At 40.7% G+C, this 21,388-nt stretch overlaps 1 protein-coding gene across 1 annotated transcript; it reads left to right on the top strand.

The window, feature by feature from the left end:
- Window positions 1-6,628: 6,628 nt before the first annotated feature.
- UBE2J2 (ubiquitin conjugating enzyme E2 J2) lies at window positions 6,629-16,167 on the top strand. Its single transcript, XM_059830020.1, has 7 exons — window positions 6,629-6,786; window positions 8,638-8,768; window positions 8,992-9,032; window positions 9,882-9,984; window positions 10,098-10,236; window positions 10,734-10,814; window positions 12,666-16,167. Exons 2-7 carry the CDS (start codon window positions 8,638-8,640, stop codon window positions 12,948-12,950), a joined length of 780 nt encoding a protein of 259 aa, XP_059686003.1. The 5' UTR covers window positions 6,629-6,786; the 3' UTR covers window positions 12,951-16,167.
- The last annotated feature ends 5,221 nt before the right edge of the window (window positions 16,168-21,388 follow it).

Here is a 21,388-nt window from a genome sequence, read left to right as displayed (position 1 = left end):
ATGAACAACATTAATCATTATCATAACAGCAGTGATTATGGAAAACAAAGACTATGACCCATGTTTGGCACTTGCTGATGTGGAACCTTTAGTCCAGAGAGCTCAAAATAGGTGACACTCACCAAATGATTAAGCGTGCATGCTTCCTGTGAAGCTAGATAAATAATACTATCCTTTCTTTATACAAGAAGAAAAATGGAGCTTCAAGACAATTGAATGATTTCCTCATGATCAACAATGAATCAGTAAGACTCAGACACCATCACAGCCCTTCTCTGAAACTCAAGATAATCACCATGTTGAAGCTATTTATGAACAAGTTATCAGCTTCCATTAAAAAAAAAGAGGATCAGTTTCCTAGGGAATCAAAGGGTTTGGGGAATTCTACAAAATAATGTAGTTCTACTAAATAATAATATACTATACTTCTGTAATACTATGAAACAAGCACGCAGTATAGTGACAAAACATTCACTGAAGGAAAGTTACTCAGTAAAAGCCAGTATGGTAGTTAAAGCAATAAAACCCCCCAGAACGACAAAGAACCAAAAATAAGAAAAACAAATAAACACGCAATACCTCTAAATTGCCTTTTGGCCAAAGAGTAAAAGAGAGACAACTTGGCACCACTTTATGAGAAAGCCAAACCAAAAAACCCTACATTGTTTCATCCATCAATGAAATGGAACTACTTTTAGATGGGAAAGCAGCAAGATGTTTTAATGCAAATGACATTGCTCATCGTTTAGATCTGGAAGTGATGCATCTCATATGCACTTGAAATTGGAAGGGAATTCAGGAAGGCAGGATATAATTACTTGAACTAAATCTGGCCAAGCCATTAGCATTAAAGTCCTGTACTCTTATAAAAGACCTCTGAGGGATTATCGGTCAAGGATATCTCTTGGTTTGAATGCAAGTTCAGACGGTGGAAAACGTGTGATCAGTTAGTGCTTTGTTACAAACATGACCCCGGGACAGTGATTTAGTTTTTCAGTGTCACAGTTGTCATCTGCATGCAGGTAGTTACAACTGCAGCACATTCAGGTATCAGTGATGGCGATTCACTATAGATTGAACAGTAAATATCCTTCTGCCTTTAATAAGTTTCAGAATTCCAAATTTCTTTTGTTGAAAGCCCCTCCCAAAAAAGAAAAAACACCCTTGTAAAAGTTTTGCATTTGCCCAAAATGAAGGAACACACTTTAAAAAGTTAAGAGCAAATACAGTTCAGCAATATTTATTAATGCTTAAACACAGTACAAAACCAGAATCCTAACTAAGGCCTTTCAGATAACAGTGTCTGGCTCACCCATTTTACCTAGCATAAATGAAAAATGGCTTCACCAGCATCACTGAGCTCCCTGCAACTGTGCTCCGTCTTTGGCAAACACTGACAATAGCCATGATAATAAACGGTGCTCCTCTGCTCAGTAAGAGAAGATGTCTCTGTGGCTTCCTGAGCTAAATCACCTGTTGCTCATGGGATGAATTCTTCAAGGTGATTGTTCAGCTGTGACTTCTTCCTTAACAACATCCTAAAGATTCATTCTTTCCTCCTCCGTGGCTTTGCAAAGCTTCAGCCCCATGCCTGACTTACTTCTTCCAGCCCATTCAGATCCAGATTGCCACAGCCCCCTTTATTCTGAGGCCTTTGAGTATTTTTTCTCCATTTGTTCTCTCCTCCTGCATTCCATTCAAGCTTCTTGCCCCTCCGTCCAACTCCACCCTCACCCTTACTCTGCTTGGTAATCTCCACCCACATCTCTCCTACTTGGGTGTAACACTCCCAAGCCTCCTACTTTACTGATCTCTGTGGCTTTTGCTTGCTCTGAATCTTGGTTGTATCTTTGGTTATGGAGCAAGCTGCCAGGCAGGATTTGCCCGGCACCTTCAGTTCCCTGAGGCCCCCTGTTCCAGGAGGTAGTCGGGCATGAGAGGCCACATGACACTCTTGCATTTATTCACTGGGCAAAGATTTCTTTAATGCATCTTGTGCTTGTAGGCAGTAAGCTCTTCACAGTTAGCAAATTGTGCCTTTGTACACCCAAAATATTTACACGGTGTCAGTTAGCAGTGGCTTTAGACAGCAAACAAAATGAACAGGTCAGTAGCCTCACTATGATATATGTCAGGGAACACATGACATGTAAAGTAAGAGAGCACATTATAACTGACTGATCTTCCAATTCCACAGGCTATAGAGACTGAAAAACTAGTAAAGAGCCTAGGGGGTAGTTCTCTGTGTTCAGGATAGAAGTAAAGATTCCTGTTTTTTTCACTACTTAAGTTGAGAGACCTATCTTGGTTATCTGAAGCAGCAATGGGTTCAATGGTCAACCCCTGAGGTAATTAAAGAAAAAAACCTGCCCATAGAGTACGTATAAGTTGTGCAGTTAGGTCCTCTCCAGATCCCACTGTAACATGGCTGTTGGTAACAGGACTTGGGGAAATTGCTTCCCCCAGGGTATATCAGATGTTTTTCTGGGATAGAGGAACTTCCCATTTCATCAGCATCCTCAGTTCTGAGCAGCCTTGAGGTATGGCTGTACTCCCAAGCATTCTCTGTTTTTCTGGACAATCTAAACAGAGACGCTCAGCAGCCAGAGCATTGCCACATTTACTGGACAAGATTACATTTGAGTACATGTGAACACTAATTAACCCTCACTACATTCCTCGGGGTGCCTTTTCTTTCTCAAATTATTTCTTCATCCACCAAGGTCAGCCTCAAAATACTCATTTGACTGTATGCATGGAGTAGTGCATAAAGTACTACTTTCATTTGATGGAGAAACTGAAGCAAAGGACTTACCCAAAGGCACCCACAAATAGAACAAATTCTGATTCCTGTTATTTGTATCTGACCTGAAAATTTGCAATGCTTTTCTTGCTATTACAATTACAGGAAAATTTTCTGCAGTACAGAAGTCAGACAGCTATGTGTTTCTAAAGAATAATACAAAAGGTCTGTGTTCACAAGCACATAAAGATGTTTTCATGTCCTGTAACCACCCATGTGATCCTGCTTAGGGGCCCATTTCAAATTAAAAACCAACTCCAACCTTTATGAGACAGTGAACTGCCTCACTTGTCTCTGTCCTGGAGTTAATCACTTTCCAAGTTAATTTAGCAGTATGCACTTACTGACATGTGCACTTAATGATTTAAGAACATAAATTTGGAACTGCCAGTGACTTCCCAAGCCCAGGTTTAAAATGTGCCTTCCAAGACATGATAGCAGTACACCAACGATACTTTACAGAGAGAAGAAATTCTATAGTGTGATTCATTTGCATGTTGGAAAACAACTGGGAAGAAAGAAACTACTCTGAGAGAGAAGTCTCATTCTACGCTACCATTAGTGTTGAGAATAACATACCAGAGAGATGAATGGAATGTTAATGACAACACACTTATGCATGAAATACTTTGGGGTTGGGGAACATTAGAGAGAATGACAGGGGTGTAAATATGAGCTCTGGAATCCCTTCAGCATTCTGGGGCCTTTATTACAGCCTCCAGGTTCACATGTTTCTCACATTTCTAGACTTAGATGACTTACTAGGAATTCCAGTGTAAACATAAAAAAAGACAAAATGGTGTGGCAGAGGGAGAAAAAACGTAATTGTCCTCAGGTCAAAGGGTATACAACTAGGTATGTATTATACTGCATGAGTTGCCATGGAGAATTTATTAGGTGAAATACATGTGGGCTAATACAGCATTCTAATAATACCTTGTGTTTATACAGTGCTTTTCATCTTGAAGTAGAATAATAATTTATTATAAAGAGTTCCTTCTGTTCTGCAAAACCTTCAAGCATTTGTAAACTGTGAGCTCAGATTAGATATAAGAATAAGCATAAGAGATTAAGCAAAACAGATCAACTATTACTTCTTTTTTGAAGCAAACTGTTTTTCTTTAAAGCATTTCATGGCACCAAACAGTTAAAAAAAAAAGGATAAGGTTTGATAAACTTTGCTAACTCAAAAAGTTTTGATGTGGCCACAGGTGGGACATGTGAACTCTTCGCGTAGGGAAGATCCCGTTATTGTGATTGAAGTCTGAGGTAATAATGGAAAATATTAGACATTTGAAATGATACTACCATGAAATTAAAATTCTGACACCCCTCAGCAAAACGAAAATATTTTTGTTTGGCTAGTTTCTCTCTTTGTGATTTCAGATTCGCATTTTTTTCCTATAATCTCTATCATTTTCCTACCTCTGGAAAAATATTTATTGTCCATATTTGAAGCTTATGTTAGAAAAATTCTTAAATCTCTCCATGGGGTTCTGTAAGTCCAAACATCATTTCACTTTGGTGCACAACTTTAGCTCTCCCTGGGGTCTAATACAACAGCCTCTTTGCATCAACAAGCCTGCCTCAATGCTTAGGACATAAATGAAAGCTACCTACTCCCACCAAAAATGACATGCTTGAGAGAGGTATTCAATGAGGACTCAATATTTTACAATCCCCAGTCTGCAGAAACGAAGTGAAATTTAAAACGTATAGGTGGTTTCAAATTTGATTTTCTCCCATAGGTACTGACATCACGGCCAATTTTTTTTTTTCCCCCTTCTTGCTGTTGATTAACCTCCCCAAACCCGTGACACGGAGTGCAAGTCCGGACGACAGCCTATGCTACTCTGACAACAGAAAGAACTAAGAGCTTAAAAAGTCTGTGGGCTGCCACTGCCCTCTGTTGGGTACCGCTGCAGAGGAGAACCGCGGTCATCGCAGGAACTGGTCACATGGAAGACGCCTGCAACTTTTGGAACAGGAAGAAAAATTCTGGCCTTTATTGCAGTCACGCAGTCCCGTCTATGAGTCTGTTGCAAACTCTTTGGGCAACTCAATCATTTTCTTTTCTGCCTTTTCGTTTCACCTGAGGCAATAGAGGAAGATTATTAGCCCAGCAACAGAGGTACACTTTCCCTTGAACTAGTACAGATGCTAATAGCTAATGAATATAATATAGCAGCTATGCTCCACACCTAGAGCGCTAAACACAGATGTATAAATCAGGAGCCAATCTCCTCCTTAGGTTTTTTTAAAATTAAATCTTGAATAATCAAACTGCATGAATTCCCTTTCACAAATGTTATCCGAGTTGCAAATTTCAAAAGCCCTGGAAGAAAAGCTTCAGAAGGGAGTGAGCAAAAAATTCCTCTCAACTGGGATACAATTCAGTATAGAGGTGATAACCGAAATCTCAAAACATTAAATGTTAACCACAAATAGGTTACTTCATAGTCTTTTGAATTTTTAATTGGCTGGTGATTTTTGCACGTGAACAGATAAAATAGGAAATACAACTATAGCTGAAACTGAGTCGCGAGCTGCACTCAAATCACCAAAGAGAACAGATTATCATAACCCTGACAACAATGGCTGAGGTGAAATCCTTAGAAAAGCACCATTGTGACTGATGTCTGCTAAATCCCGTCTTGCACAAAGTGGCACGTAAATATGATTTTAGTGTCACTTATTCAACGTGCTTGTTGTGCCAAGATGTTAAGGCCAGGTGGAATTTTGTGTTTTACAGAACACTTCACAAGCCACGTTGTTAAAATCTTGTAAGTGTAGGCATCCCACGTAATCCCATAATGGAAAGGGCTGGGTGCAATTGTGCCAGATGGTGAGCTAAGGATCTAAGACACAGGAGAACTCTGTGTTCACTTCAATGGAGCAAGATTTTGCAGCCTTTTCTCGTAAGATGGTCTGGATATGCCATCTTAAACTAAGAGCGAACAGACACTAATTCCTCCTGTTACATCTGGCCTCCTAACTGTAAGGGAGTAACTTGCTTTACTCTTCTTCAACATTACTGAAGCAACAAATGCACGGATACAAAATTTTTTGCTCTATTTTTTTGGGCCTCCCAGTGGAATCCTGCAATAAAAAATATTGCCTATGTACTGAATAACTGAAAATGATTTTGTATGTCTCCATTTTATGAACACTGGGAATTTGAAGAAAAGATTCAGGAGACTTATAGCAAAAACCCACGTACAACTAATTCTTTTTCAGGAAAGAAAAAACCAGACAACGCTGAGATCCCTCCCAAATATAATCTTCTATAAAGGTACAATAATGGCATGGTGATGTCAAAGTACCCCGGACTTCTGTTATCACTGTTTCTTTCCTCGCGGTTGAGTTTTGCCTCGACAACGTGACCGTTCACATACGCTTTGCTGACGGGACGGCCTTGCCCATCACCCTCGCGGGGTTTGGAACCAGCCTCAGCCACGGCAAAGGCCTCGCAGCCGGAGGCCGCAGCCCGGGGGCCGCTCGCAGCCCCGGGGCTCTGCAGCAGAGGAAACACGGCAGCTTTAGGCCACCAGGTCCCGAGAGCACCGGGCTGGCGGGGCCACCCCCGCCCCTACTCCGCTGCCTCCCCAGCGGCGGGGCTGCCCCGCGGTGGCGGTGGGGCGGGCCGGGCCCCTCAGCAGCCCCCGAGCCGCCATCGCGGGCACCGGAAGCGGAAGTCACCTGAGCGCTAGGTGACGCACCAGCGCCCCGGAAGCGGGGCGGCTCCTTCCCGGAAGGAGTCGGCAGACTGCGTTGGCCCCGCCTCACCGGGCCGCCATCTTGGCAGGGATCCGCGGTCGCGCCGCAGCGGGGAGGCGTCGGGGTCGCGGCCCTGCCCTGCCCGCTTTCTCTTGTGGTGCTCCTTTCCTTTCTCCCTTCCTCCCTGCTTCCCTCCCTCGCTTGGCCTCCGGCTGCAGGCAGGTGGGGCGTCCCGGCGGTGGAGGGGCCTGCTCTAGCAGGGAGAGGTGAGTGGGGCCCGGGCCGGCGGGGCGAGCCCATGAGGGAACTCCAGGAGCGGGAAGGGCTCGACTGGCTGTCTCTCTCCGTCTGTCCCTCCCTGCCCCGGCCTCGTGGGGCCCGTGCCGGGCAGCCGGCTTGCCGTAGGCCGTGAGCTCCCCGGTTGTCCTCTTGCTCCTTTTTCGGTTCTTCCACTCGCTGCCCGTTTCCTGAGGGAGGGAGCGGCCACCGGCAGGGCCGGGGTCACGCTTACCCGCAGAGAGAGGCGCGGGCTCTCGTTCCGCAAGGCAGGTGGGGGGCCGGGGGCCTGGGGTGCCCTTGCGTTAGTTCCCTGATCCGCTCTGCCGGGCTGGGAGAAGGGCTTGGGCGCATCGCGCTCCCGCTGCTCGGCAGTCTGAAGACTAGCGGGTTGCTTTCTTGCTTGCTTCTGGTAAATTGTGTTGTCGAGATGGGAGAATGGGTTTGCGGTCGTAGCTTCTGTAAATGTTGCCGTTTATTTTCTGCCTTTAAGATACAAATGTTCTTTCAGAGGAGGCTTTGAGGAGTGTTAAAATCCCAAAAACTATACTCAATGCTGTAAAGTATTTCAGTGTATTTTTGCGGCCCATAGTGAGGGGCGCTATTGCAAGACTTCAGAACAAATAATTGTGTTAAATTAAAAATATATGACTTAATCTGTGTTTTAAAGTCCAAACTGACTTCTTTGGAGAAGAATTCTTGATTTTATGATTTCAAGAGATGTGACTTAAAAACATGTGTGACTTCTTTCAAGAAAAAGCACTGTATGTTTCAAACAATGATTTACAGCAATTCTGACAAAAGCCAGGTTAAACACATTTATTTTGAGTAGGGTTTGAATATTTGACCACGTACAATTGTTGCTTATGGTTTAAATATTATTTCTTTAATAAATTATACTTGGCTATCTGTTTGAAGTAAAGGAATAGAAAGGGTTATAGGCATTTAACGTGCTTTTTGTGTCGAATGCTGCTATCGTATTGTAAGCCTTGTCTTGTCTCTTTATATAAGCTGTTTGTAGAATCTTTCCTTTTTGTTCTTGCTTGAATTTCCATGTATAAAGCTAAGTAACTTGCTAAATTTCTCTGGGGAAAGTGAGTTAAATAGCAGTTGTTAATTGGTATGTGTTCTGTAGGTGCATTGTAAGGGCTAATGCTTTCTTTGTCTTGTAAGCAGCATGGAATTTCCTTTCTTCACACTGACTTGTCTCATTTTGGATGAGGCCTTTGTTTATCTGGAAGAGAATAATCTGGCTCAGAAGTTCCCTTCTGTAAATTCAACTGACTCTTAAGCAGCACATTTAATTTAAAATCCTTCACCTCAAAGTCAGTAACAAGGTTATTGTGGTTTTTTCTTTGTTATTTATTTCAAATAACTGGATGTGTAGAAATAGCGAACGAACTTAAATCCTGGGCAAATTTACATAATAGATATTAAAACTGAATAGGGACATTAATTACTTGAAAAGACTAAGCTCTTTAAAACAGTGTTATAATGATGTGTGTTCAGCCTAAACTCAGGACTGGTTATTAAGGGTTCAAGTGGGTTCTATAGCGCAGAATATTTTCATGATAGCAATTCACTGTGGTTTTTAAACAGCAGTGTTCTGGAAGGAGCATTTTCCCATTTGGGCAATATACAGAGTCTCTTGGGAGCGTGTTAGTTGGTTAAGATTTTGCATGTTTCTTGCCACTTAAAAGTTATGGTAATTTATATTTTTAAAAAATACTCTGTAAAGTAGATTTTGCAAAAATATGGAGCTGTGTTCAATGAAGCATAGTAGCTCTGCATCTGCTAAGATTGTATTGAGATTGTGTTTATATATATTTTTTAAAAACTAGATGAGCAACAACAGTAATAAGAGAGCACCAACGACAGCAACACAGAGACTTAAACAAGACTACCTTCGAATTAAGAAAGATCCAGTGCCTTATATCTGTGCAGAGCCCCTCCCATCTAATATCCTTGAATGGTAAGAATTAGAATGAACTGTGCACGCACTTGTGGAGAGAACAAGATTTTCCAGGTCATCAAGTCTGACTCCCTCACTCCTACAGATTGTATGGGAATCTTGGTTTTGGGAGGTGGAGTATGAAACTTTTGCTGAAGTGATATTGATCTTCATTTTTCTAGAGAAATTGATGTCTGATTGTGTGATGGCTTTCATACTGTCTAAATTTCCTTCTTTGTCTTAGGCACTATGTTGTACGGGGACCTGAAATGACTCCTTATGAAGGTAAAAGTTAGCATGTAGCAAAAGCGTGCATGTACTTTATGTTGTGATTGGCATGCCTGAGTAATTGCATGCCTGTTTGAATGGGCAAAATATAACTACTGTAAATAGCTCTAAAAACTGTTAGTGCAGTTCCAAAGCTGTCCGTGACTTGTGCGATGGCTTGTTGAAAAGAGGTGGTGGTACTGCTGTCTATTAGTAATTTTTCTGTTATCAAGGATCCTAACAAAACCACATTTAGGTTAAACTGAAGACAGATAACTTCCTATTAAGTAGTCACTAAAGGTCTTGGAGCAGATAACTCACTTTAGATAGTATGTGACAGTCAAAGATAATTTTTACAAATCCCATTTTGTTACCACACAAATGTTCTCAGTGAACTGAGCTGTATATTCTCTTTATGAATTTCTCTGGAGAAAATGAGGAACATAAAAGCCTTATTAATTTGTTGTAGTCACACATTTCACATCGTCTTCTGAAGCCTCTCAAAAAATGCTTTTTGAAATCAGATTCTTCATAGGATTGTATTTGCAGTTACCTGTGTTTCTGGAAAACTAACTCATTTGTATTGTATGAAATATACTTTGGCTGGTTTTCCTTAAATGTATTACGGACTTGATAGGAGAAAGTACTGTTTGTATTATGCATGTGAGAGAATTGCCTCCAAAGTAAATCTACTGTAGGTGTGGATCATTATTCCTGTGTTTTAGAGGCACAAGATAATGAGCTTGATCTCTTTAGCATGAGGGGGAGAAGGAGACAAGTAAAAGGTTTTATTTGGCCCATTTTGAGTAGCAGCTTAGGACTTCATCTTCATGCAAAATAAGTAATTCATCTCTTTATGTAATGCAGGTGGCTATTATCATGGGAAACTAATATTCCCCAGAGAATTTCCTTTTAAACCTCCTAGTATTTATATGATTACACCTAATGGAAGGTTTAAGTGTAATACAAGGTAAGGATTTTCTTCTAACACTTGAGCAATTAACACCATTTTAGCAATATGTATAATGTGTAATAATTTTAATGACAAAAATAAAACACACTGCCTGTCTTGTCCTTTTGAAGGTTGTGTCTTTCAATCACTGATTTCCACCCGGATACGTGGAATCCAGCTTGGTCAGTCTCGACAATCTTGACGGGCCTTCTTAGTTTTATGGTGGAAAAGGGCCCCACACTGGGCAGCATAGAGACATCAGAGTTCACAGTAAGCTCCAGACGGTGTGATGTACCTTTTGTCAGCTTAGGGAATGTTGAACATGACCTCAAAGTTAAACCAACAGCGGCAGCTGGCATTTCGATATCTCAGAAATGAGTACGTTGTTGCCTACTACAGATGATGGGCAGATGAATCAAGTCAATTTTAGGTAGTGTGGCGATGGGGAGAGAATTTCTTAGAACTTAAATTCCCTTTTAGTAAATGGTATGGTTAGAACTTTCTTTCTCCTTCCTTCCTTCCTCTTGAAGTGTCTGCCAAGCAGGCACACTAGTACAGAACACTAATCCCCTAAGATGAGGAATTGAGAACATAACTTATGTCTAGAAATGTCTGTTGTAGTTAATAATATTCACAAGTGTGAAGCTGTAAATATTAGAAACTAGCTGGCTAGTGGTTTGCACCATTTGGGAAATAATCAGATGTTGAATTAAAGTTTATTAACTTCGCTTATATGCAACTGCTGATAATTTTTGTTTCCTCCACAGAAAAGACAGCTCGCTGCACAAAGCTTAGCATTTAATTTAAAAGATAAAGTCTTCTGCGAGCTCTTCCCTGAAGTGGTGGAGGTAAGGGAATTCATCCGTGCAGTAATTTGGTTTTCTGTAGTTTTTAAATTTCTCTGTGTAGATCTGTAAACTAATTGTTTAAGACTTTTCCCAGACAGGACCTTTTGCTATATGTAAGAATAAAATCTTGAATCTTGAAGTGCAGCTTTTTCTGCTGCACAAAGATCCATTGTATAGAGAATCAAATATGTGTATTTAGGATTGGTATTGTAGCCTTGACTGAGCTGCACATGCAGCAGATGTGGTTGTGGTCCCGATATTTTAGAATTGTATACTGTGTTTTCTTGAGTTTGGGTAGGACTAATCTTTGTGTATCTGGACTTGGTCTGTCAATATCCTAGATTCTTTTTCTTAATTCTCCTTTAAGATCAGACACTGTTATATTCTTCCTGCTTAACTTCTGAGAATGGGTGATACTTTTTTTTAGGGTATGTATCTTCTTTGCAAAACACTAACCTTGTTAGGTGTGTTGATACATAGTTTATGTTGTCATGTATAGGTAACAGGTGAAGGATATAGGCATTTACTTTGTGTAAGGTTCTGAGAATGGTTACCCTTCGGCCAGACAACAGTTATGTAGATGTTATGGGTTTAAGAAAGAAAGGGGGAAGAAAAGGTATCTCACTTCATTTAGACCTCTGGGATTCTCTAGCCAATTTCCACTGATGGTACTTGGCTCTAAAAGGTCTCACCTGTTACGAATGAAGGATGCTCCTTTGTTCACTCCTGTCTCAAGATGGTTCCTTTCCTGTAACTCCTTGGTGAAGGAATTCAGTTCTTTCAGCCTGCTGTTGACACTTTGAGAGCTAATTTTCTGCATACCGTTTCATGACTCCGCAGTTACAATATTATAATGCTGATGCTCAATGTAATTTGGAATTCTAGGCATAAAATTTATTTTGTTAGGCAAACGGTTTTGGGTTGTACAAATTTCACCAAATTCCAAGTCTTAATTATTGCACAAAGAATATATACTGTAGAAGAGTAGGGAAAAGATATAGAAGAGCCTTTTTCCAGATGTTTTCGTAAGCGAGAGAGATAACCTGACGTCATAAACATATGAGCCCAGCTAGTGAAGGAAACATTGTCCACTGACAGAAATGGCCTTTCTGGGGAGAGTGGTGAATGCTTATGGAACTTCAGGTTTGATTCATCTATTAATATTCTTAAAGGTGTTCACAAAGCTCTAGTTTAAAAAACATTCTCCCTCTTTGTCTCCTTTTGGGACAGCCTTCTGGGAAAAGAAAAGTTTTTATCTCCATTTCCTTTTTTCCTCACACAGATACAAATCTGAACTGAAGGTTTTAATTGAGGTTTTTTTACCAGTTATAAGAATACCAGAGAACTGGAAATACTTTCTGCAGTACTGTTTTGCCAGTACCTAAATCATCGGGAATCTCTGAAGACAATAATAGATAACGGCTGTTGTGTTCCAAGTACAGGCAGATTTTTAATTTATAGTCCTAATCCTTCTAAGCTTCTATATAATTGCTTTCTTAATTTTTTTTAATGTCTTGTGTTCAAAACAAGCTGGACATGCAAGACTTTTGATGCAAGAATTTCTTATTTCTGAAAAAAGGCTTCTCGGAAAATGTACATGTGAACTAAAAATAAACTTGGCCAAATGATTGTTAGTGACAACTACTGATGTAGGTCACTGGAAGAAGTTGAGGAGACTGTACAGATGTATGTGATGCAGTTAATTTAGTTTAAAAGACCTACAAATAAAGAAGTGTACCGTATTTTTTCCTAAAGTTATGTAAGAACTTGAGTTCTGCAATGTTTTCAAAACAACCGATAGTTTCACCACTTCCACTTCCAGTTATTCAGTTTTCTTTTTTCTTTCTCTAGGAGATTAAACAAAAACAGAAAGCACAAGAAGAGCTCAATAACAGACCTCCATCCCTCCCTTTACCAGATGTTGTCCCTGATGGGGAAGCACACTACGGTCAGAATGGAATACCCCTTCTTAATGGGCATGTACCATTGGCACCTGCCAATCATCCAGGTCTCCAACAGGCCAATCGTAACCATGGACTTTTAGGCGGAGCTTTGGCGAACTTGTTTGTTATAGTTGGTTTTGCAGCCTTTGCCTACACAGTCAAGTATGTACTGAGAAGCATAGCGCAAGAATGAGGATGATAAAAGAAATCAAAGACCAAATTAGCGGTAGTTGCAGAATGAATGGGACTCTTTGGGCATCTGACTCTGACACTGGGATAAATACTTGTTTTACCAAGTTGCAGGTAAAACATGGGTTGGCTCATGGGTTATGTTTGGGAAATGGAGTAGTTTCGATTAGTCAGAAAACTAAAAGAAGTTCTGCTCGCAGATCCTCTTGTCCTTGCTACTATCTGGTAGTGGCTCACAAACAAGTCAAAGCATTATTGATGAGACGCTAACATTTCTAGTGCTTTGATTTTTATAGCAGTTCTCCATCTGTTATTTGAAATTTGAAACTCTTAAGCAAATAAGGCTTTTTACTTCATTGAACAATTTTTAAAATTTCACAATTTATGCATATCGTATTTTATTTTCATTAGGGAAGAGTCTGTACAGGTGTTGAAATGATTCAAGTAGAGATTTCATGTGGACTTGGTAAGGGTTTGGTTTAATGTGAACATTGATGCTACAGAAGATTGCTGGCTTCTTTTTTAAAATAGAATGAACATCATTGCATATCTAGTCAGTAGATTAAATGAATGGGAAAATAACACCATGTGTGTTAAATGTGTTGTCTAAATTGTCACAATGTAATTGAAGGTTTTATTTGGGCTACAAGAAGTGCAGTTGTCAGCCTTTAGGAATGATTAGCAAGAAAAAGCATTTGAATCGGTCTTTAGTGGGGATACCCATATCCAGTGTTGTTTTGGATTTGTTCACTTAGAGATTTCCATTTTGGGAGCTGTTATATTTGAAAGCTGTAATACTTAATTTTGATCACAAGATGCCACTGTTGGAAAAAATAATAAAACTGCACAGACCAATGGAGAGTTGATTGTGTATTCAGAAAACCTTCTCTGGATTTCTTGGGCTTTGGTAAATGAAGTAACCCTAGCCCTTGTGAAGATAAAAAGACAAATGAGCGTGAATAACAAACCAGCTTCTTCAGAACCAACTGAACTAACCTGAAGTGTCACTAGCTGAAGTAAGCCCTTAAGATTAGGTCCACTTGCTTACTTGAAGATTTGCATAAACTCTTAAAAAAAACCACCACCAAAAGCCAAAACCCAAACCCTTCTAACTCATCTGAGATTCTAGAAGCTTTTTGCTTTTAGGTATAAGTTCATCACTGTTCCACTTCAGGTGATTGATGACTGAAATACTGATGTTTGTTCATGGGATTACAGGACTATGGATAAACACTAAAGCTTCTAGGGTAGTTCAAAAGTCTGAAATTACTTTTTTAACTGAGTTTGCTTGGGTCCATCCATGTGTTGTCTCTGTCCGTCCGGTCCCCATGCCCCCCGCCCCCGGCTTAATTTTGTCCAAATGCTTTGTTTCATCAGAGGCAAACTTACTGTGCCTTTCATAATTGACAGTGATGCCTAGCCATCTGGGGAAGAATGTGCTTACTGTTAATGGTCCAAACTGTCAAAGGTGACAGCAGGGTAAAAAGCTCTGCATCTAACTGCATAGTCTTATTTTAAGTATTGTGAAGAGCCCAAATAAATATTACCTCATGTATCAAAGAATTTTTTTGAAACTGTTTTATTTTCCCCTTCAGATTTGTCCTCTCTGCTTCTCCTTGGTGTCTTGAATTGTAAGCAAAAATGTATTGTTAACCCATGAGCCACACAGCTTAGAGCGTCAATAAATGTGACCAATTCTCTGCAATAGGTAGGAATTCTCAAAACTAGCAGCTCTATTCTAAAGAAATCTTAAAGCAGTCCTTACTGAGGTAAGGAAGGGACGGAGGAGATGGGGTGTGTGGGGATGGTGTTTGGAAAAGGCTGGGTTTTAAAATGTATTTATAAATCTTTGAATTTTTTTTTATTTTGTGGTTTTACCAAATCTTATTTATAACTATTTTTTAATTTACCTCTTGTATGTGCTTCGTCAGCTCTTGTGAAAAGAGAAGCACCAGTTGTGTCTATCTAGAAACAATTATGTTCTGTTGGTCAGGGGGTGTGTGCTGGAAAGGAAGGGGGAGTGTTGTGTCTTTCCTGCAGTGGTAGGATTTTCAAGATGGCTTGTCAGACTGATACTCTCTTCCCAAAGCGTATGGACCTGTAGCTGAGGCTCTTCGGCCTCATAGATCTTAGTGTCATTCAAACATGTTTGTGTTCTCGCAATGCCTTTTATTACCATTGACATCGCCTACAGACAGAAGCTTATATTTGGTTATCTGTGTTTATCTTCTTATCTTATGGAAGTTCTTTTGTCCACATAAATGAAGACAAAGGCAAGGAGACCTTGGGCATGGTGTGTTTGCATCTTCTGTGAAATGTACCTAACCAAGGTAAAAGAACTAGTAAAATCTGGAGATGTTGAATAAAAGACGTTTTATTACGTGACAAGAAGTTGGCCTTAAGCTACGCCCAAGTATTTGAAGGTGGGTTGTTTGGTTTTAGTAAGTGCCACAATTGGAAACAAAAAAACTTTGGTTAAACCCTGGACATGCTGCATTTTTTTCTGAGGATTGGTTGTATTAAAAAAAAAAAAAAAAACCAAACCAAAACTTCCAATTCTTCCAATTGCAGTTTCTCTTCAGTACCCTGGATTCAGAGAAAGACTTGACAGTCATTTCAGGTGCCATTTGTTGAAAGCTAGGAGCAACAGCTGACTGAACTCTTGCACCTATGGCTTACAAGATTTTGATACATCTCCTTTGCTCCTTGCCTTTGGTAACGGAAGATTTATTCCCTTCTGTGTAGGTTTTACTGTTTTGTGTTTTTTAAAAGCATTTATAATAGTATGCAGTATCTGATCTTTTTGTTACCAAAGTCATTAGTTGGAGTAAACCATTCTTTGCCGTGCAAAAATATTATCATGCCCTGAAGCAGTGCATTACTTAATGTAATAAAACTAAAAGCCGTCCCTCAGTATATGATATTGGCACAAATGTCTGGCCCTTCGCTGGCCCTTCATGCTGCAATTTCATCGATTTCTCTAAGATTGTTACACACAGGTGGTAGGGAGCTTTTGCAGCTTGAATCAGAAGACATTTCAGTGGTCGCCTTTAAGGAGCTCTTGATTTTTTAAAAATCCTGGATTTGTGTGTAGTTGTAATTTTTCTCCCCCTAAGATTTCAGGGTCATGGAAGTTACCTTACTTTAAGCATGTACTGAGGAGTAGAAATGACTGCATTGTAAAGTTGTTTGTTCATAATAAACATTCATGGTAAAATTTATACTTTCTGTGGGACTGTTTTTGGGAAAGGAATCACTGGGAAGAAATATAACTGGATATATATGGGCTAGAAAACAAAAACTATGGCAAACTGCATCTCTCCCACCTCCCGTGCGGGTTGTTTGGTATCCCTTACATCTGTGGTAAAACACCTCCAGGAAGACCTACAGGTAGTAACTTCTTTTAGATCTTTTGTTTGATAATGCAGTTCCTTTATGGAGAGGTATTTGTTCTGTAATGACATAAAGGCCGCAGCTGTCATTGTAGTGTAGTACCTGTTCCCAGTACCTACTCTGAGACATGTAGGAGCTGCTCTAAGATGCTATTCCACTGTTTCTGCCAACAGTGATGATGTCTCTGAAGAAAAAAGTAGATTGGAACCTTGCTCCTAACTCAGCAGTTGATGTTTGAGTACAGTTTGACTTCATTCTGCTGCTATTCCCTTATCATCTGGATAGCTAGTTCTGTGATACCTAGACAGCTTCAGTTCTGCGTAAAGCAGTAAATGTTACTTGGAGCCTGTCTTCACTTTTGACTTCTAGAATTTGATTTTTGGGCTGGCATTCCAGTTGTGTGTGTGGATCCAAAACATAGTTGTTTCTAATAGCAATTTCTTTATAATTTGACGGAAGTGAGATTTTTTTTCTTGACTGACATCTGCCAGGGCTGAGCTGTGTCCTAATTTGTTTTATGAAATTACGCATTTCTGTTAATAACACTGCTATTCCCACCTGTTTTTCTTATTCAGAACAGTTCTTGTGCCTGGAGTTCTTTTGCACTCCATTGTTTAGATTTAGTGCTTTTCATTTTGTCATTTGTCCTACTTTAGGTTCTTTTTAGTGCTTGTGTTAATAAGGAACTAGTCAGATGAGGATAGCCACGTTGCTGTATTTTGGATCCATGTAGTCATACAGGATTCTTGCTGCGAGGACAGGCATTGTTCTGCCCCTACCCTAGACAAATTCTGTAGGAAAAAAAACCCCTCTTGATGCCTTTGCACAAGTACTTGGATTTGAAACTGATCATGGGTGTTGATACTGTCTTATCTAGCCAAGTATTAAATGGGAGACTCTCCCATACACAGGCGGCCAAAGAAACAAGACACTCCTTGCCCGTCTTATGGATTCTCCAACTTGCCTTAAATGTGTAAGCAGTCAGCAAGTGACAAGCTGTCTTTTCTTCAGAAGAGCAAGCTCATAATTTGTAATTAGAATTATTACCTTAAGCCCAATGCTTCAAAAGGTATTTTTTGAATGTCTCTGAATAATTTCTGCTAATAATTTCTTGCTCTTAGCGGCTTATATTGCAACCCAGTCACAGGAAGATGAATATTGTACAAGGTGATGCTTTTTTTGCTGCCCAGCAAAGGCCAGATCTTACCTCCTAAAGCAGAAAAACCATGTTTTCAATGGAAAAATCACCTCACGTAGAAGGGAGGCTGTTGAACTCAAAGCGTTCACATCTCATGTTATTGAAAAGACTTTTCTGGGCAACAAATGAGGAGGATTTATCAGGGCTTACTAGGAACCTTTTATTAGCGGTAAAAGCTTTGCCCCAGCAATGCTATTTCACACCTCGGTCACTGAAGAGCCCGCTGCAAGAGAAACTTCACAAGTCGCAGCAAATGCCCCCCCTTTGGCCAAGCGTCTCGGTGCTGCCGTGGGTTTGCCGCGAGATGGCGTAGCGATCCCGCGTGGGTCGTGGGCGAGCGGCCGGTGGGGAATGCGGCACCGCAAACGGGGGGCACGGGCGGCTCCGCGGGGGGATTTTGCAGAAGGCAACTGAAGAGGCCGTAAGCTCTTGGTCTGTCTTCCCAAAGCTGCTCTTTTTGTCTGTTGGTGTGTTTAGGTTCGTTCTAACAGCTTTTGTATGTTAACCCGATCAACAGCTTCAGTTTACACCGGATTAGCATTGGGAAATTTTAGATTTAAACCTAAGGGATCTGTCACAGGAGCACTCGACCTTTATCTGCTATGAAGTGGGGGTGTATGTGTGTGTCAGTGAACGGTAATGTGCCGCCTTCTGTATTGGCTTAAAAAATCACTATCTCCGCACCAAGGCTTAGGAGTTGTTCAATACAGCTACAATGGGCAACTCTGGGAAAATCCTAGCTTTTCACCTTTTGCCCTTTGGATATTATTCTTAGCATGGTTAGGTAAAGCCTATCTTGAGTAAAAGGCAAATTGCATAAGTAGAGATTGGAAGATCAAATCACAAGTTTCTTCCCTGACTCTTCAGTTTCCTTTCCAACTTTACAAATGCTTCTTGCAGTGTTTGCAAACACTGTATTTGGGTTCTTGCACACAATTTTGAAATGTAAACGTGGCTTCTTAAAATATCTTCCCTACTTCAAAACTTTCCTCATGCAGAGTTGGTATTGTTATATTCTTAACTATTCCCATTATTGCTGCAACGGTGCTGAGCTCACAGAAGAAACTATTTGTCTTTTCAGTCACTTTGAGATCCTTGGTTTGTTGTGCTGTTAAGTGCAACATTGGCCTATTCCTTTTTTTTTTTTGCAGATGGGGGTTGAATGTTGTTCGTGCATTGGCAAGACTCAGGTGCTTTGGAACTGCTGCAGCTAGGATGTGAGAACAGCAACGGTCAGGTGTGCAATTTCCTACAGATAATACAAATGCTGAATTGAAGGTTGGAGGAGAGGTAACAACTGTGCTGACACTTGTTTCAGCCCAGCATAGACAAACGTATACGGTTGGGAGTTAGCTACGGTCAGTTTGTCCTACTGGACCATCACCGTAACTTCGCCTTGTGATTGCAAACGTACTAGGATTCATTTCCCCCAAATCTGCGGATATAGTCTTGGGGGTTTGACTCTTGGATGGGAAAGGAGATGTTGCAGGCAGACAGATGCAGCCTGCACCAGCAGACCAAAAAAGTGATTGCCCCATTCCAGCCTTGAATGTCATTTCTTGCCACGGTGTGTGGATCTGTCAAGCTGTTTAGCTGCAATATGACAGATTGTCCTATTAATGTGTCATCAAGTGCACTCTTACAAATTCATGGCTTGTCTACAACTAACCTGAAAAAAGCGGCTTAAGTATGAGAAGGCGCCAAAGAAAGTTAAATATTATTAACAAATAAAGTCTGCCACGTAGTTTTGATGGAATGTGAGCTAGTTGGGGGAGGGGTGATACGCTGTTAACTATTTAGCTTCTGTGTAACTTCCCTGCTTACTCTCTTCTCTTTCCTAAATTCCATTTGTCTCAAAAGATGCTTTTTAAAAAAAAAAAATAATATCTGTATTCTACTTCCTGATTCTGTTCTCAGATTATTCATGCCTCAGTTTCCCTGAGCCATAGATAACAGAGCTGTTGCTCCTGATCCACCCTGGCTGCCTTTAAAGTCCAGTGAAGAACTGTGCTGGCATTATTACTTGGATTACAGAAGGCATGGTAAAGGGATTGTTAAAAGAAAGTAAATCTGTTGCTTGCTGACTGCATAAGGGACTTCAAATTATGTGATCTTCAACCTTTTATCATTCTTGGACTTTCTCGTGGTACAATCCCCGATAAATTTTTGTATCACTTTTCCTACTTCTAGAAAGAATAGGAATATTTGTTCTAGGTGGTGGGGAACTGACAAAGATTTGCAGACTGCCCAAGGGCTTCGATATCTCCCTTATGAAATGCTTGTTAGATGTGTAACCTTTGATTTGCTGTTACTTTTTAATAAACAGCCCACCCTCCTGTAAAGAAATTGGAAAGCCCCCACTGAGCCAGCCTCTAATGAGAGCTAGGGGAAAATGTTGTATGGAACACAGCTAACTAGAGTATAAAGCAAGAGTTCTGATGTATCCATGTGTGGTGCGATGCTGAGTGCATATTCCAAGCCACATATTTTTAGCTCTACCACACACTCATGTACAGTTTTACAAACTTCCCAGAAAAATGGTGATTTCTCTGAGATAATGAAGGGGAGGTACAGAATAGGGCTGAGGGGAGGGAGCAGGGAACGGGCATTGATTTAAATCTGCCTGGCACACGGGCCAGCTCCACTTATCAGTGAGTCTAATAGGAATGTGAAGAGAATAGGCTTGACAGCTCATTAGAATGTGATCCCTCCTCCTTTTTTCTTTTTTTTTCTTCCCCTTTCTTGAAGTTGATGGAAACTCATTCAGGAAAGAAGTACTTATTTGCTGAGGTAAAGCAAAAGCTGAGGAGGGTTTTGCCAGTGTGCAGCTGAGGAAAGGAGCAGCGAGAAAAATCAGACGTGATCTACACTCAGAGGTACCTGAAATCTTGCCTAGTGTGAGGGGAGATGAGGATGAAAAAGACAGGAGATTCTACATCCTGACAGCTGCTTGCGGCATCGGGACTTACTGCTCATCGTCTCATTAAAGAAAAGTGAAGATAAACCCAGCTAAAGAGGGAGAGAAGCTAGACTTGGGAAAACTCTATCTGCTCCTAATGGACCTAGGTACATCCTCAGATTCTTTGCTTCTCCCTGTTTTAACTTTTATGATATGAGAAATTTATTTTCTCCTTAGAAGGCTGAGCACTTGGCTGAGCTGTGATGCTTTCAGCCTCTTCAGAAGAGCAGTGGCTGTAGCAACCTTGGCTTACAGTTCCCCAGCATCTTGAAAGGAAAGGATGAGGACTTGTCACTGAGGAAAGGGAAGCATCATTCAAGGGAGAACGGATGGAACATATTCAAGCCTGCTTTGAACTGAACACAATGCTTCAAATGACAGAAAGTGAAATCTCCTGTTGAAGAGGAACAACCTAACAACCCCCCTAATGAGTTTGTGTTGTCAGCTCCAGCCTGAGCAACTGTTGCCCTGAGCAATTTGACTTCTCTAGGTTTCATAGTTGAGTGCATTTTAAACAAGTCCGAAGACTTATTGGGGGGGGGGGGAGCGACACCTCAAGGTGGGTGGCAGGACTTTCAGGGCCTCTTGTATTTATGTAAGCTTCAGGAGGCTGAATGGACTTACCTCTTTCTTCGAGTGAATCCAGATTTTCAAACAAGTTTATCTATACCATTTCCACGTGTCCTGCTTGAACAGAGATCTCTCCAGCAACCAGCGCATCCGTGCATGCTGCTCGTTTGACATTGCGTAGCCCAGAGGATCATCTTTAATAGTTCTAACCTTTTTATTTTTTATTTTTTTAGAGAGAAGTCTGTGTCTATTCCTAATATTGGTGGTGAAGGTTTTTGTGCTTGGAGAGTGCCCTTCCTGACTTGGCCCCTCCCTTTTCAAA

The sequence above is a fragment of the Gavia stellata genome, chromosome 27, assembly GCF_030936135.1.
Source record: "Gavia stellata isolate bGavSte3 chromosome 27, bGavSte3.hap2, whole genome shotgun sequence".
Lineage (NCBI taxonomy): Eukaryota > Metazoa > Chordata > Aves > Gaviiformes > Gaviidae > Gavia > Gavia stellata.
This window is presented reverse-complemented; position numbering and strand designations above follow the sequence as displayed.